Source organism: Ochotona curzoniae, unplaced genomic scaffold, assembly GCF_017591425.1.
Source record: "Ochotona curzoniae isolate NIBS_2020 unplaced genomic scaffold, NIBS_Ocur_1.0 patch14, whole genome shotgun sequence".
NCBI classification, from domain to species: Eukaryota; Metazoa; Chordata; class Mammalia; order Lagomorpha; family Ochotonidae; genus Ochotona; species Ochotona curzoniae.
In genome coordinates this window covers 1,053,961-1,071,173 of record NW_024466684.1, presented here as the reverse complement: position 1 = coordinate 1,071,173, position 17,213 = coordinate 1,053,961, and the positions used below count along the sequence as shown (strand labels likewise).

Sequence of the window (17,213 nt, the reverse complement as noted above, 5' to 3'; positions counted from 1 at the left end):
TTCAGGGGTCCGAGGCCTTGAGCCATCTTCCTCTGCCTTCCCAGGCACATTAGCAGGGAGCTAGACTGGAAATGAATTAACTGGGCCTGGAACTGGAGCCCCTATGGAATGTCAGCCTCCCAGGTGGTGCTTCACCAGCTACAGCACACCACAACAGCCTGCCAGGATGATTCTATAGGGGAGGAGTTCTAGTGGATGCCTTTCTCTGCCCTGCCCTCTCCTGCACTGACAACACAGCTGAGAGCCTGGTGCAGTGCCTAGAGATGCAGCACAGTGGCTTGCAAGCAGGAATCCTGGGTCAGGTGCCTGAGACTCACTCATCCAAAGTCTAACAGTGGGGCTGAGCAAGGGATTCTCGGCAGAAACGGATACCAGGCCCTTCACTTCTCCGCCCTAACCCCCAAGCCCTCACTGGACCCCATTCTCCATGTGCTCCAATGCCCAAACCCAAGGGCCTGAGGCACCTGGCAATAGCTCTCAGGACCCAAGCCCAAGAGAAGCAGATGGATGAGGAGCAAGGCATGGCCTCTCCACATCCATGTCCAGGTTCCCAGAGGGTGCCTGGATGCAGTCTCCAGGACAGGTAACCCCAGGCTTCTGGGATGTCTCCTCCACACAGCGGGACCAGTCCTCAGGGACACCCCGGCTGAAATCGAACATTCTCTGAGGAGCCCAGTGCTTGAAGGAATAAAGCTGTTGGAAAGGGGCAGGCAATGGGCTTTCCCAGACTGAAGTGAGCAGGTCTCAGCTCGTGGTCGCCTAGTAGTTGAGGCTGGGGTCTGTGGTGGCTGCGTCAGGCCGGGCATTTGGGTGCATACATCAGGAGTGCTTGTTCTGCGCTCAGCTGCCAGTACCCCAAGGACCATAGCACAGGCACCGTGACCCCCACACCCTGAGAAACCCTGAGCCAGGAGCACCCTCTGAATCCTGAACCAATGCGCAGCACCCTTGCCTTCAGCTGCTGCCTGCTTCTAGGGTCGGGGGTGGCTGGGTGGGACAGGAGTGTTACGGGGGCAGGGCCAAGCCTGCAGGTTCTTGCTCTCTTGGGGCCGCTCCTCCCTGCAGATGCCAAAGTTGTCTTCTGAAGTGTGGCAAAGCACTGGCCACTTCTGGGTGCCATTGCCACAGGTCACAGGCAGAATCCCTGTTCAGGGCTCATCTCCCAGGCAGGGTCCTCAGCTTGGAGAGAGCTGGAAGAGGCCATGAAAGTCCTGCCTCACCTCCTCTGAATGTGACACAAAAGGAGACTGGGTGGGCTCCAGGGGCAGAGTGCAGGTCAGAGCTTGCCCATTCTCGGTGGCCACCCCAACCTCCTGGGACTCCAAAGGACATACGTGTCCACCTCTGAGCAATGGCTGTTAAACACAGGTGTGTGATGCCTGCCTGTGGCCTGGTGCTTGTGGGAGCCACAGGCAGGACACTTGGTCTTCAGTGTGGTGATAATGGAGGCATCTCTCAAGGCTGGTTGCTCTTGGGAGGTTGCTGCTGTTCCCTCCCCATCTCTCTCCCAGCTTCCTTCTCTGTAGGTAAATGCTGGGGCTGTGATGCCACCTGCCAGGAGACCCTCCCCAGAGTCAGGTTGATGTCTGCAGCAGGCCCTTGAGCCTCCAGAATTGTGAATTGAATGTATTTCTTTTCTGAGTTTGACACTGTCCCAAAGCAGGTTAAGTTGATGCTGCCTATTCTTGAAGCCCATATGGGTGCCAGCTCCACTGCTGGCTTCCCCATATCCATCTCAGCTCCCTAAAGTGCCCAGGAGAACAGCCCAAGGTGGCCCAAGGACTTGGGCCCCTGCACCCACAGGAGACACCTGGCTGAAGCTCCTGGCTCTCAGCTTCAGCCTGACTCAGCCCTGGCCATTGTGACCCTCTTCCTTTCTCTAACTCTACCTTCTAAAAACTAAAATCTAAAGAAGCAAACAAAAAACCTCACCCGTTTTCGTTATAGTGTACACAGCCTCAAATATTTCAGTATAGCAACGGAAAAACAGACTAAAACAAGAGCACTTCAAAAGTGTAACCTAGCATGTGTGGAATACAGCCATGCATAATGCATACCCACATAAACAACACAACTTGTAAATGTGATGTAGCAGAAAAGTACTGAAATAAAGCATTTCCAAAAAAAAATTTGTGGAAAATTGAATAAAACAAGCTTGCTTTGGTGCAAAAAAGTTCTGAATTCTCTACACAGGTTTTGCATAATTGGTATCTTCCAGGGACTGTATGGGTCCCCTTGTACACATCGGTTGCAGGGGCCAAAAGGCCATGGGGAGATGCCCTGTGCTGGGGGGCCTGGCCCCAATCCCAGGAAAAAATAGTGGAGAAAGATCAACCCTGAGATATACTCTATTTGCTGCTTAATTTCAAACTTAAGTAGGGATACTTTAAACATGCAAGTCATCCAGAAAGTGGAAAAATTGGACTATCAAAAGATAGAGCAGGGGAGCTGGACAGAGGCACAAACAATTCCCTCTGTGTTTACAGCAGAGAGACAACAAACGACACACTTTCTGTGATGTTGGCAGGGACACCGAAGAAAACCCAAGGGGAGGATGAACTCAGCACTAAAGGGAGAAAGAAACTTAAACTACAAAACACAGGACAGACCACAGCATTGTGCGTGTCTCGACTCTGGCACCTGATAAAAGAAGGAAATAAAAATTTGACTTTAGGCTTCTGACTCCAAATACATACTGAGTGCTCCAAAAACAAGTATCACAAGAGACTGTAAAGTGGTCACGTATTGGTGAGCAAGACTGGCATATAGATGCAAACTTTATTTTTTCTGAAAGAAATAAACTGAACCTACAATCCAAAGAAAACACACAGATAACATTCCAAGGAAAGTGATCACAATCAGAGCATACAAAATAGATACTCTGGAAAAAAGGGCAAAACAGATCAAGGATCAAGAAATACCAGGTACTGATCTCACAGGCAAAGGAAAGAGGAACTTAAAAGAATCAGCAGGAAACAAGAAAATTTACAGAAGAATGCAACAGACTCCCAGTGATCCAACAATACACTAGGCTGAATTAGAACTCAATGGACTGAGGACATACCAACCAGAACTGAAGAAAGAAGCTGTAAATGGGGAGATGATCCAAAGATATCGCCAAAAATAAAGTTCAGTGACATAAAGAGAGAAAACATGTAGAAAAGTGGTCTGATGCATGGGAGAAAAAGGTGAGAAAGTCTAACTGATGCCAAATTGGACGTTCAGAAGAGAACAGATTAAATAAAAACTGGACTCCAGGGGTTAGGAATGTTTTGTTCTTAACTTGGATGGTGCTTGTGAGCACAGAAACACCCACTGATCTGCAGCTATCGTGCACTTGTTGGTAGGCACACCATATTTTTTTTTTAAAGATTTATTTTTATTATTTTTTATTGGAAAGGCGGATATACAGAGAGGAGAGACAGAGAGGAAGATCTTCCGTCCGATGATTCACTCCCCAAGTGAGCGCAACGGCCGATACTATGCCGATCTGAAGCCAGGAGCCTCTTCCGGGTCTCCCACGCGGGTGCAGGGTCCCAAAGCTTTGGGCCGTCCTCGACTGCTTTCCCGGGCCACAGGCAGGGAGCTGGAAGGGAAGCGGGGCTGCCGGGATTAGAACCGGCGCCCACATGGGATCCCGGGCGTGCAAGGCGAGGACTTAACCACTTGTGCCACCGCGCCGGGCCCGGAACACCATATTTTAATGGTTTCCAATACGGGCACTACTCAAGAAAATTCCCTATGATAAATGATCAGGTATGTTTAATCACACACAGTTCCTGCTTTAGAAACAGCAGGCCATCTATCAAATTTATCACTGATAGATTTGTAATAACCTATACGCCCATGCTTTTTTGTGGCTGAAAACTTTTTCCTCTGTTTAGATCAGAATGTTAACTAACCCACTTGCTTATGTACCATTTTGTAAACTAATACCAATAAAGTAGAATTTTCTAAAAGAAGTGATCCAGAAAGTACAGATTAATTAATCTCAAGGCTTCAGATCTCACGTTTCTTGATCATCTCAGGCCAGTTATCCTTGTTTCTGGTTTTCAGTGGTTGCCTTTAGGAGCTCAATCTTAAAACTTGCATCTGTAGTTTAAAGCAGTTTGTGGGCTTCACTTGTAAGTAGCCTCCATCTCCTCCTTAGCCACTCTTCTAATTCTATATTCTTTCAAACATTATGAAGTATTAGATGTGATCCTCCAATAATGTGTGGCAGTTTTCCTGCTCTGGGAAATGTGACCTGAAAGCAGTAAAAGTCATATGGTTTTCAACATTTAACTAACAAACTATGGTGATCACATCTAAAAGCCAAAGACTATAAAAATCACGCATACCATACTACATGCCATAAATGACAATGAGAAAGGAATGAGGTAATAAGCACATTTGGTTTGGAGTTTTATCTTTTTGAGCAAGTACTATACCTCATTTCAGACATGTCACTAGGATATATGTACAGAGAAGATGCTGAGATATTAAAATTGCAGGTTTTAAAATTTAAAAAGGGATTTATCTGATTATTAGCAATTCAAACACTCAAAGTGAACAATTTTTTTTTAGGAAATAGCTATTGCAAATGGAATAGATTTATACTCTAAATAACATTTTAACTATTTACACATGAATAGTTTGCATTAAAAAATAAAATTCTGTATGCAAACGCATTTTTCAAAGCACAACAACCACCATATTATTGATTTGGATAACACTCAAATTCCTTTTATTTACAGGCAATCCAGAAAACTACTTGTCCTATATAAATTTTGGTATGAATGCCTTATATAGTTTAAAAGTAAATTTTAAGCTATAAGTATTTTTAATGATTTTTATATATTCAAACTGCTTTCTAGGTACTTGGACTACTTACACTGTTTTATAGCTACTAATATGCCAATATCAAACACATTTTTCCCTGGTAACTTAATCAATAATAAAATCTCGTCCCTTCTGAGTTTCTATTCACAAGCCACAGCTGTGAGTTGGGAAAGAGCAAGTGCACCACTAAAAAGGTGTCATATGAGAGGGATCTCGTCTAAGCAGAAGAGATTGCTCCTGTTGGACGGAGTTCAGACCCCTCTAGATAGCATCATAGCAGGTACAAATCAACCTGAGAAATGACAACAGTACACGCTCACATCACAGACAAAGAGCTACACTATGTCAGTTACGGCAGACACTGAAATAATTACTGTCCTCTGATCAAATGCAGAGGGCAAAGACCACCTGTTAGTGTTAGGTCTGGATCAAGAAACAAAAGGTAGACTGACTTTTATGACAGTGCTTCTACACAATTTTAATATCAGTTAGATACGTAGTCAGGTGGTATGATCTACACCATGGTATCGCACAATGATGAAACTGTCTTCTCAGAATCTATCTCAGTGTTGTTAAGGGATACATGACTGGGTTTCTATTTGGTTTTATAAAGGCATGTAATAATAGAATGCCTACAGCCTTCATTACTGTTTATGCTCAGCTTTTAGGTAGGAGAAATTGTATCAGTTTTGCACATAAACTGCTCTCATTACCACTTCATCCTAATAGTATTTCAAACACTGCCCTCTTGTGATATAGTTAAAGAAATACCAACCTTTTTGAATTTCTTGAAAACCTTCAGTTGACCATCATCAATATTTACATCCAACATATTTCTGGAAGTGGAGCTAACCACCAATGATCTAAATTCACTTTTCTTGAAGTTCATCACCATCTTCTGAAGCTCATCATCGTTCTTAAATGGAGTCATATAAGGGATGGAAAAGGAGAAATAAAATTACTTGTTATTTAGGATTTTTTTTTCTTTTTTAAAGATTTATTTTTATTATTTTTTTCATTGGAAAGGCGGATATACAGAGAGGAGAGACAGAGAGGAAGATCTTCCGTCCGATGATTAACTCCCCAAGTGAGTGCAACGGCCGATACTATGCCGATCCGAAGCCAGGAGCCTCTTCTGGGTCTCCCACGTGGGTGCAGGGTCCCAAAGCTTTGGGCCGTCCTCGACTGCTTTCCCAGGCCACGGGCAGGGAGCTGGAAGGGAAGCGGGGCTGCCGGGATTAGAACCGGCGCCCATATGGGATCCCGGGCGTGCTAGGTGAGGACCTTAACCACTTGTGCCACCGCGCCGGGCCCGGGGTGCTGGTTCTAATCCCGGCAGCTCCGCTTCCCATCCAGCTCCCTGCCTGTGGCCCGGGAAAGCAGTCAAGGATGGCCCAAAGCTTTGGGACCCTGCACCCGCGTGGGAGACCAGGAAGAGGCTCCTGGCTTCAGATCAGCATAGCATCGGCCGTTGCGCTAACTAGGGGAGTTAATCATCGGCCGGAAGATCTTCCTCTCTGTCTCTCCTCTCTGTATATCTGCCTTTCTAATAAAAATAAAATAAATCTTTAAAAAAACAAAAGAAGAAAAAGAAAAAAGGATACACAGTGGCACTGAATATGACTTTGTCATGGGTAAAAATTTTCTGTTCATTACACGCAAGAGTAGTGATCATCTGTTTCAGAAATAAAGGTGTTTATGTAATAAAAAAATCACAATGGACAGGCTCAGTGGCATAGCTAGCCAGTCCTATACCTGCAGTGCTAGCACCCTATACAGGCACTGGTTCAAATCCTGGTTGCTCCACTTGCAGTTCTGATAGTTCAACAGGTCTGAATTGCTGCCAGTCTCACCATTCCAATCACTATGAAACCTATTCAGAGTCCACTGGCTGGCACAGTCTTTTCATGGTTGGGGTTCTGAGATCAGCCGTGCAGTTGGAGGGATCTCCAAAGAAACTTCATCTGAGTGATCCCAAACCTGATTTTGTGTGAATTTGAAAGAACAGGATCTGGCACAGTCTGTCGCCCCAATCAGCTTATGCACATGCTGCTCGCTGCAATTGCTGGGTCAGTTCTGTTTCCAGCCCTGTCATTTACTTGAACCATGGGTGTTGTAGCCCAGCTCGATCCTACCCACTTCATACTCGGTTCTCACACAATCCAGGGGAAGTTGCAGCATGGTTGGGGCAACTCCCCATAACCCCCACCAGGCCTGCTCCCTACCCTGGTTCCCATGCATGCCAGTATGTACCGCAGGCTTGTTCAGTCTGTCCCACATCCCATTTAGATCTGGTACTTGTCAATGGGCATTGAAGCCTAATTCAACTCAACCAACCTACTATCCAGCCCCCACACACACTTGCAGATGCCTTTCTGTCTAGCCACCCCTGTCCCTGCCCTGGTTTTCATGCTCTCCAGTGGGAGTGGTTACCCACAAGGGAGGTGCCCACTAACTCCCTACTAGGCCAAGCCAACTTCCGGATTGTGCACTCTCCAGGTGGTTCTGGCACTTAACTTAACAGAATTGGCCTCCAGTGCCAGCCTCTGCCATCTGATGATGTGGCAAAGCCCAACTAACCCTCACCCACTCTAATTTTTGTTTGCACCAGTCGGAACAGTTAGCCAAACCTGGCCCTTCCCCAAGTCTAGCTCACATGAGGCCCACAGGTGTTGTAGCCCTGCCTAGTCTGGTCTGCCCACATTCCAACTCATGCTCTCCAGTAGGAGTGGTTGTCCAGCAGGGGAGCCAACATTCCCCTGTCAGCTTTACCTCCTCTATCCCCCCCGACTCCCCGGTTCTCACGTGTGCTGTTTGGGTACTGCAACCATATCTGGTACGGCTCACCTCACGTTGGCATTCCTCAATGTGCACTAGTATGTGTTGTGACTGAAACTGGCCTGACCCACACTCTATGCTGGTGCTCAGATTCGCCAGCAGTTGATGTGAATGGGTTCAGCCTGGTCTGCCCCCCACCTAGGCCATATGCATGATGTAAAGATTTATTTTATCTTTATTGCAAAGTCAGATATACAGAGAGGAGGAGAAACAGAGAGGAAGATCTTCCATCTGATAATTCACACCCCAGAGACTGCACCAGCCGAAGCTAAGCCGATCCAAAGCTTGGAGCCAGGAACTTCCTCCAGGTCTCCCAAGTGGGTGCAGGATTCTAAGACTTTGGGCCATCCTCCACTACTTTCCCAGGCCATAAGCAAGGAGCTGGATAAGAACCAGGGCTGCCAGGATTAGAATTGGCACCTATATGGGATCCCGGTGTGTTCAAGGTGAGTACTTTAGCTGTTAGACAACCACACCTGGCCCCAGATAAAAATAAATATTTAAAAAAAGAACCTACTACTGCCTGCCTGCCTGTCTTCCTTCTTTACTTTTCTCCCTCCCTCCTTTCTCTCTTTTCCCTTCAAGGTCACCAGCACTGGATAGTCTTTGGCCAGATCTTCAAATATCCACAAGGTAACATGGGCAGTGATTCTAGGCTGTTGTGCCGTCTCTGTGTGTATGCTTTACCCTGATACTCTTCTGGCCACTCTGGAGGAGGTCAGCACCACATTGGGCCACCAGGGCAGAAAATGAAAGGCCACGTGGATGGGGCCAGCAGAAAAGCAAAGAGCAAGCTACAAAGGAGACTCAGCATCTCAGACAACGTCCACAGAACCCTGCTGACAGTGGCTCTCCAAGGTTCTGTCACCTGCCTACTTCTGCATTTCCCCTGGTGACCATGTCCACACTCAGGACCTCAAAGGATGTGTATGAGGCTGAAGGTGACATCAAAAGAGGATGTGGAGGCCCGGCACAATGGCTCAGTGGTTAAATCCTTGCCTTGAAAGCACTGGGATCCCATATGGCTAAATCCTTGTGGTGCATGCCCTGGGATCCCATTTGACTGCCAGTTTTGTGTCCTGGCTGCTCCACATCCCATCCAGCTCCCTGCCTGTGGCCTGCACAAGCCTTGGAGGATTGCCCAACATCTTGGGATCTGCACCCACATTGGAGACTTGGAAGAAGATTCTGGCTCCTGGCTTCAGAACGACTCAACTCTGGCCATTGCGGCCACTTGGACATTGAACCAGTGGAATGAAAAATCTTTCTCTCTGCCCTACTCTCTATAAATCTGCCTTCCAATAAAATAAATAAATTTTTGGAAGTAGAAGGACAAAAATCACAAACTACCACTGTTACCCAGTACTTCATACCCATCGTGATGTAGCATAACACATAACCATGTGTTTCAGGTGATGCTGATATTAACAAATCTATACCTGTCAGTCTTATAAAAACATAGCTCATACATATGTATGCAATAAGACATGCTTATGAACATGAACCACTTTGTTACTGCTCTAACAATAAAATGAGTGGGCCCGGCGCAATGGCTCAGAGGTTAAATCTTTGTCTTGTAAGCACTGGCATCCCACATGGGTGCTGATTTGTGTTCCAGCCGTTCCACTTCCCATCCAGCTCCATGCTTTTGGCCTGGGAAATCAGCAGAGGAAGGCCCAAAACCTTTGCATCCAGTACCCATCTGGGAGACCCAGAAGAAGCTCCTGGCTCCTGGTTTCAGATCAGCTCAGTTTTGGCTGTTGCAGCCATTTGGGAAGTGAACCAGCGGATGGAAGATCTTTGTCTGTCTCTCTTTCTCGTCATAAACCTGATCTGTCTTTCCAATAAGAATAAATAAATCCTTATAAAATAAAAATATTAGTAACACTACAACATGCTGATAAAAATACTTTGGAAATTCTTAACTTGCTTAACACTCCTAAACTTAAGGCCATTTGAAATAGCCAGTCATTCTATAGAATCAATGTAAGCTTGTAATCGTACAATCTGGCGGCACTGATGGCTTTTGGGCAGCAGGTTAGGGGTCTAACAGGTTACAGGCAGTCGCACCCATGGCAGGAAATGTGGGGTGATCCAACCAACAGCCTTTGGTGTCACCAAGAACCCCAGGCTTTCAGGACTGGTTGGTCCCAGACAAGGCAGGATCCCCAATCTCAGGGAGCACAGAGTGGACTGTTTGTCCTAGCGCTGAAACACACAGTGCATGCTGTGCTGCCTGCCCTGAATCCAGTGCAAAGGAGAGGAGCATGTCCAGGTGCACTAGAATGAGTTGGCCTGCTCCTACAAACCAGCTGAGGTCCTCAGATGCCACCTCAAAGACAAAAAAGGCCAGAAACTCCAAGTCTAGGCCAGATCTCCAAGTCTAGTGGCTCACAAATCTGGCACGTATCATCCACCTTTTGTTGCAATTACCAACAATCAACATTTCTTTTAACAAGCAATTAGGGTGAGAGCAAGCCATGTGCTCAGATTTTATAGATGGAATTACTAATCTAGAGCTACCAAACTGTGTCAGTGATCTCATTTTGAAATGAGGTAACAAAAGCAGTGCCCAGTGCTGTCAACATTTAGGTCCAAATATGTGGTTCTCCAAGAGGGTTGCTGCAGCCCCACTACCAAGGGTACCTCACCCATGACCCCGACACTGGCACATGAGCAATGCTGACCTATTTACCATGCTTCAACAGTTTTTTGTTATATATTAGCAGTTAACATCTGTTTCACAGAGCTAAGAAATAACCAATTAAGAATTTGGGGTACTCTTTCTTTACATACTAACTGAAAAAATTTCATTAACATGGAACACATACACACACACAAGAGAAACGTGGAACACAGCAACTATCACATCTAGAATTCCAGAGAGTTAACCGAAAGTCAATGCGCTCATCTTTTCTGTCATATGTTGTTAATTAGAAACACATAATATACCTTTCTATTTGTGGAGGCTGTTTCTTGGACTGAACTGCTTGGAGGAATTCAGTAAAATACTCTGGCTTTACAATGGGGCATCCACAAATGAGTGCACAAATCGTCTAAAAGAAAGAAAATATATGTGGATATATATATATAGTCATTACGATAGCTTCTTCTAAAGAAAACATTCATGTTATAAACTACAAACATGCCTTTCTAATAATTGTTTTCTTTCCTTTGCTTAATTTGATAAACGAAGTCACAATCTGTAAAACAGAATTTCATATTTGCTCAGTTTTATACCACAAACCAGAACTACTCAATTATCAGAAGCCAATGACACAGTAGTCCTTTGGGATAGGCAGAATAACACAAAGACTTTAAAAATGCATTCCAACTTGAAAAACATTACAAGTACACGTTCAGGCTGAAGAAATCTAACCCATCCTGCAGAGCCAATACACATTAAGAGATAAATGGAAATTTCTGTGGAGCCTTACTGCTTTCAGAAGGAGTAAGAGTATAGAATAAAGCCTCTTCAACACAGTAAATCAAGGAGCAACTGGTTAGGCTCAGTGGAAGCTGATGCACACATAAAGAGAGAACGAAACTGTGAACTAACGTGAATCAAGCTATCAGCCTCAAGTAACACACATCCACAAACTCAGAAAGGACTAGAAAATACTACTGTGGGCAATTAAAATAAGAAAGAGCTGGCATATTCTAGGAAATAATCCAACTATACAGTTTATACATATGTTTTCAATAATGCAGGTGTTAGGAGCGACCAGATTGAGGGTATCTCTAAAGACTGGAATCTGCCAGATCCCAACTTCCTATGTGAATGAGATCATCCAAATCCAACAGGAAGTAGTGAAATGCAATCAACACAGGACTGAATAAAACTCCCAACACATGCGATTCCAGGCAAAGCACGTAATTGCTCCAAGCTTCAATTTGCTCTTCAAAATATAAAAGCTGAACTAAACACTCCTCAGGTTTCCCTCTGGTTCTAACATTCAATAATCTAAACAAAACAAAACACAACTAAGGGAAAACCTATAAGCCTGAATATACTTTGGGAAAGAGGACCAACAAATAATATAATGACCAGGGTTTATTTTTATTTTATTTATTTTTCGCAAAAAGCAATCAGAAACACCAAAGAAGAAACGCTGCACACTCCATGGTGGTGTCTCTAATGGTGGTCATTAGCATGTCAGGTACTAGAAGTGTCCAGCTCTGAGGACTTGGCAAAATCTCCCAAGACAATCAAAGCATCTTTGACCTTATTTCAGGCCTTCTAAACCCATGTATCATTACCTACTCCATTTAAGTAACTTAATATCTTCAGGGGGATTATGCTGAGCTAACATTTAAATATCAGGTCCTCATGCATATGAATTTTGGTTTTACAAATGTTTTATGAATCTATTACCTGTGAGTTTATCAACATGAGTATTTTTTAAGTTAGTCTTGCTGCAGCAGCAAAAAAATCAATGTCCTAAATTTTCCAAGAGGAAACTATCTTTGTTCAGGGTAACTTCACCATGGTACAAATTTAACTTCAGGTTCAATCTGGGCAAAAAGCCTTTCTCTTTGACAGCTATTTCATACACATATATGTACACACATAAGAGCCATTTATATATAAATTAGAATATAACACTAATATTTAATTAATTATAACAAAAGGTTTTTGCATCTTCAAACACAGCCTAAAACAATCCCACATATCTTTTGCACAGTCAGCCTGTTTAACAAATCACATCTTAAACGCCATTCTTCAATTACCTTTGGATATATCAAATCTGATGAAAATGCAAAACCTGAAAATATACCAAAATACATCACTGCTTTAATGAATAGTCAGCATCTTTGGAAGGTACATATCCATACATTTCAGGGCATTAAAGATACAGCAAAGAAATCTTTGTGTGATTACAGCTTAACTGAGCATGAGACCATGAGACAATGTCAGAGACTGGAGGAAGACAATCTGACAGAAGAGACACATGGTGCTAACTCTGTGCTGTGGTGAGTTCACTCAAGGTCCCAGAACTTGTTGTAATATGGGAACACAGTTCAACTTACTTCCATGGTGACTTTCACTGACATCATGACAAGGTGAGTACATTCTTTTGTCCAGCTGTTCACAGTGAGTCCTCCAAGTTGCAATACAGCTTGATTTAGAGCAGTTTTCCCAGACACATCTAAGCAAGAAGAACAGGCAACCAAAGGTTCATACTCTACCCTGTGAATGACAATAAAGTTATGTTATCACAGTTACAAAGACTTTACAACTTTACAATACTTTACAACTTTAAGCTTACAACATATTATTCATTTAATTTTGACACATTATAAATTTGTAACTTAGGAAATTCTTACCTCCTAAATCTTGTGTTCCCAAAGAAGAAAAAGACATGGCCAACATCAACATTACATTTTAACTTATGAAGCATCAAACAAACGAGGCTCCTATCACAACTCACAGGGACTAACACAAACTTTTACCCACCTGTCACCCCCCACCTGTGATCCACAAAATATACCAACCACACAGAGTTCACTACTGTACTAAACGGGAAGTCAATTATACTTCATCTTATAATCCTTATCTTTGCTTTAAAATTCAATTGTTGTGAGATAAAATTGTCCACTTTAATCTAATTTAAAAAGTGTGGGGCCAGTGCCACTGGTTTGGTACACTAAGCTTCCACCAGGATTCCATATGGGCAACAGTTCATACCCCAGCTTCCCAAATGTGGATCCAGCTCCCTGCTTGTGGCCTGAGAAGGCAGTCAAGGAAAGCCCAAAGTTGTGGGACTCCTAAGCCATGTCGGAGACTCAGAAGAGGCTCCTGGTTCCTGGCTTCAGATTGGCCCACCTCTGGCTGTTGTGGCAACTTGGAAGTGAACTAGTAAAGGCAGTCTCTCCTTCTCTCTGTTCATCTGCCTTTCATGTAAAAGTAAATCTTTAACAACAAAAATTAAATAAACAAATCCATACCTGAATTTACTTTCAAACACTCCAAAGGTGACTCTATCCCCTGTCTTCAAAGTTTGGGGAAGGTGATTTTGCATTTTTGCCTCATTAACAAAGGTACCATATTTAGAATTATCTTTGATTGTCAATACAGGGATTTCATCAGTTTGACTCTGAAAATTAGAGAAGTAATTACAAGTCTTTTACAGCTCAAGTACATACAATCCAGGGGGAGATGATTCACAGGAGACATTTGATAACTTTTGAAAAGGGTAAAATAATAAACAGCTGGATATCCTGCCACCACAGGGAATGACAGCTACTGTTCTGGCTGCCTTCAAAGGACTAATTAGCAATTAACATAAATATCTCCCTTCAAGAAAATCTCTGAATTTCAGAATTATAACTCTTGGAACACACATTTTTCTTTATTTCTGTAAATCAGTTGGGACTTTCCCAACCCTTCCATTTCACACACTTGAGAATTTTATGATTGGCAGCAGTTTGCTTCATGCATAACATGACAGCTTCAGTCCTACGTTTTCGTTTTGTTTTGTTTACATTATCAAAAGCACATGGTAAACACTGGGCGAGTAAAAACAAGGCATAAAGCCTAGAGGTTCTGATTTTTGGTAATAATTTTATTTTTTCTATTGCAACTTCTATAATAATGCTTTTCTACAACACAAATAGACACAAAACCTAAATGCCAGTAAACTAATCCATCACTTGTGCATTTGTCACATTTGTTCAAACTAACTGCTTACTTTCACTTTCTTGTTCCTACCACGATGATTTTGAACGTATTTATTCACATATTTTTATCACTCTCATCACCCGTGGTTCTGGTGAAAGCTAACAAATACCTTCCAAGCCATTCAAAAGAGCTGTGGATCAGAAGCAACAGTTGTCTTCCCTGGGAAAACTGTCATTCCCACTGTGGAGCCTCCCTTTACACACCCAGACTTTGTGTCCATCAGTCACATACTCTCTTTAAGAGCGAGCATCAGGAATGTATCACAGCTAAGCCCAATAACTCTCACCAGGGAACAGTCAATGTTGTTAAGTAAACAAATACAAATACAACCTACTTTCTCCAAGTTTCTAAGTCACTGAAACAAAAGCATAAAATGCTCAAACAGCTCTCTCTCTCACATCAAGGCAATATACTGATTTCAACTCTCACGGCAAGCTAGCAAAATACAATCAGGAACATACCAAGTTGGTCACAGCAAAATTAGCAGTTAACACTGCATGATTTCGACTGATTGACTGATCATCTTCAATTAGAATAGCACAGTTTTTCCTTCCAACGATGTACTCAGTGCCAGTCAAAAGTCTGTATGGTTCTAAGAGGAATAAAATGAGACACAAACACACATACATAAATGTGTACATTATATAGGATAAAATTCATGATATGCCAAGAAAATATTTTAGTTTGCTATTTCAATGTTAATCAGTTTTACATAAATTAAACCCCCATTTTCTATTAAACCCTTATTGAGGAATATCAAAAGATCACCTACATTAATGCAAGGGCATACCATTTCTCTCAAGGAATAACAACAGTGAAAGGAATTGCTTTCCCAAAGTATACATTTACTGAAATCCCAAGTAAAGTCCCAATATGAACTTGACTGGAGCTTCCATCCATTAGTTCACTCCCCAAATGGCCACAATACCAGAGCTGTGCCGATCTGAGACCAGGAGACAGGAGCTTCTTCCAGGTCTCTCATATTGAGTGCAGGGTCCCAAGGCTTTGGGTCGTTCTGGACTGCTTTTTCAGGCCACAAGCAGGGCGCTGGATGGGCAGTGGAGCTGCTGGGATAAGGACCAGTGCCCATATGGGATGCCAGTGCTAACAGTAGAGGATTAGCCAGTTGAGCCATCACACCAGCCCCTATTCTTTGTTTGTAAATTTTTACTTTACTTATTTGGGGGACAGGGATACACGTTCTGACTCACTGCCCAAATATCCAGGGTATCTGAGCCCAGGACTCAAACTTGGTCTGTCCACAGGTGGCAGTAATTCAACTCTGAGCTGTGGCCAAGGGTGCACTTTAGCCAACAGCTGGAGACAGGCTGAACAGGACTCCCAGGCTAGCCCTGCTACACAGTGCCAAATGCCTGCCCTGAGCAGTGCTATCCCTGTAACAGATGGCTAAGTCTCAGCCTGTCACCTACTCAGACCAGGTCCTGAGGGCAAATGCCTTCTCACTGCACACTCAGACCAGGCCAACAGTGAGCTGCAACTAACCAATCCCGCTGTTTCTGGAAGTCACCTCCTACCGTCTGCTGGACTGTTGGGTGTTACCAGAAATGCCCGGTGGGTTCTTTCCTCAGCTTAGTATAGAAATAAAAAGCCGGGAATCTGTTACAAACAGAAAAGTTTATTTGCGAAGGGACCAGGGAGCAGGGAAGGAAGGAAGGGGAAGCACCTCCGGAAGAGAAGCCGGGAGGTGGGGTGCTCTCGAAAGAGGAGGGAGAGAGAGACACCAAAGGTTTGAGGAAGGGTCTTAGGATTTTAAGCCTTCCTTGACCCCTCCTTGTTGGGCGGGGAACCTACAGATGTTCCCCATTGGTGATCTCTTGATTAGTTAAGAAATGGGTGGGCAATGCTGGTGCCACCCACCTGAAGGTGTGGCCAAGACCTCAGAGGACCTGGATGGTCTCATTGGGTACTGCTCTCTCAACCTCCACTGGCTCGGGCCACACCTTGATTCATGAAGCCTTTCCTCAGGTATGCTGTGCCAAACTCAATTTGTCTCAGATCTGTCTGCTTTCCACACATCCACAGGAACCCTGAGAGCCACGAGACAAACTGAAATCTCTATGGTCTGGCCTTGCACTGGTCCAAGTTCATAGGAATGCCTGTATTGGTGTTTACAAAAGTCCTTCAGGGGCCAGATCATATTAATTTTCAGTTTGCAGTGCTGGCATCGCATGTGGGCACTGGTTCAACCCCAAGCTGCTCCACTTCCCATCCAGCTCCCTGCTTCTGGCTGGGAAAGCAGTGGAGCATGACCCAAGTTTCCTGCACCCGTGTATCCACATTGTAGGGCAAATGAGACAAGCTTCTAGCTGCCAGCTATGCACTGGTCCAGCTCTGGCCATGGAGGCCATCCCGAGAATTGAGGACTTCTCTGTCTTTCCTGCTCTCATTCAAGTGAAATTAAGAAATCTTTTTTTTTTTAATCCTCCTTACATAGCCAGTCAACACTGCCTCACAATTGAACACCCTGAGCACACAGGCAATCATGGCTTTCCCGGCTTACCCTTTCTTTTATCAGCCAATAAGGACCACAAACAGCAGGCAGGCAACTAGCAACTTCCACTAGAGAAGTGCAGACACACAGGAAAGGGGCGGGGTGAAGTAGCCTGGCTTTTGCTGCAGCTCCCCTGGGACACCAGCATCCCAGGTTTGTGCAGGGGGTCCAGCCCAGCACCGCCAAGGCGCACTCTGACAGACAGCAACTGAGGCCCTTGCATCCCGGGGTTCCTGGCTTGGGCCTGACCAGCCCCAGTGTTGGACACATCTAGGCCAGTGAACTCGGAGATGCAAAATTCTGGTGTCTCTTTCAAAAAGAAAACGTCTGGGCTGTCCCCTCTTGCTGACAGCAAGGAAA

At 44.3% G+C, this 17,213-nt stretch overlaps 1 protein-coding gene across 1 annotated transcript in view; it reads right to left on the bottom strand.

Moving 5' to 3' along the window:
* LOC121166444 (nibrin-like) overlaps positions 1-16,921 on the bottom strand; it is a 178,917-nt gene extending 161,996 nt beyond the window's left edge. Inside the window, exons 1-4 of the mRNA XM_040995566.1 lie at positions 16,863-16,921; positions 14,803-14,933; positions 13,609-13,757; positions 12,691-12,809 (exon numbers count right to left, since the gene is read on the bottom strand). Coding sequence (XP_040851500.1) covers positions 12,691-12,809; positions 13,609-13,682 — 193 coding nt within the window. The 5' untranslated portion in view covers positions 13,683-13,757; positions 14,803-14,933; positions 16,863-16,921. The remainder of the gene's footprint in view (positions 1-12,690; positions 12,810-13,608; positions 13,758-14,802; positions 14,934-16,862) is intronic.
* Positions 16,922-17,213: the final 292 nt, after the last annotated feature.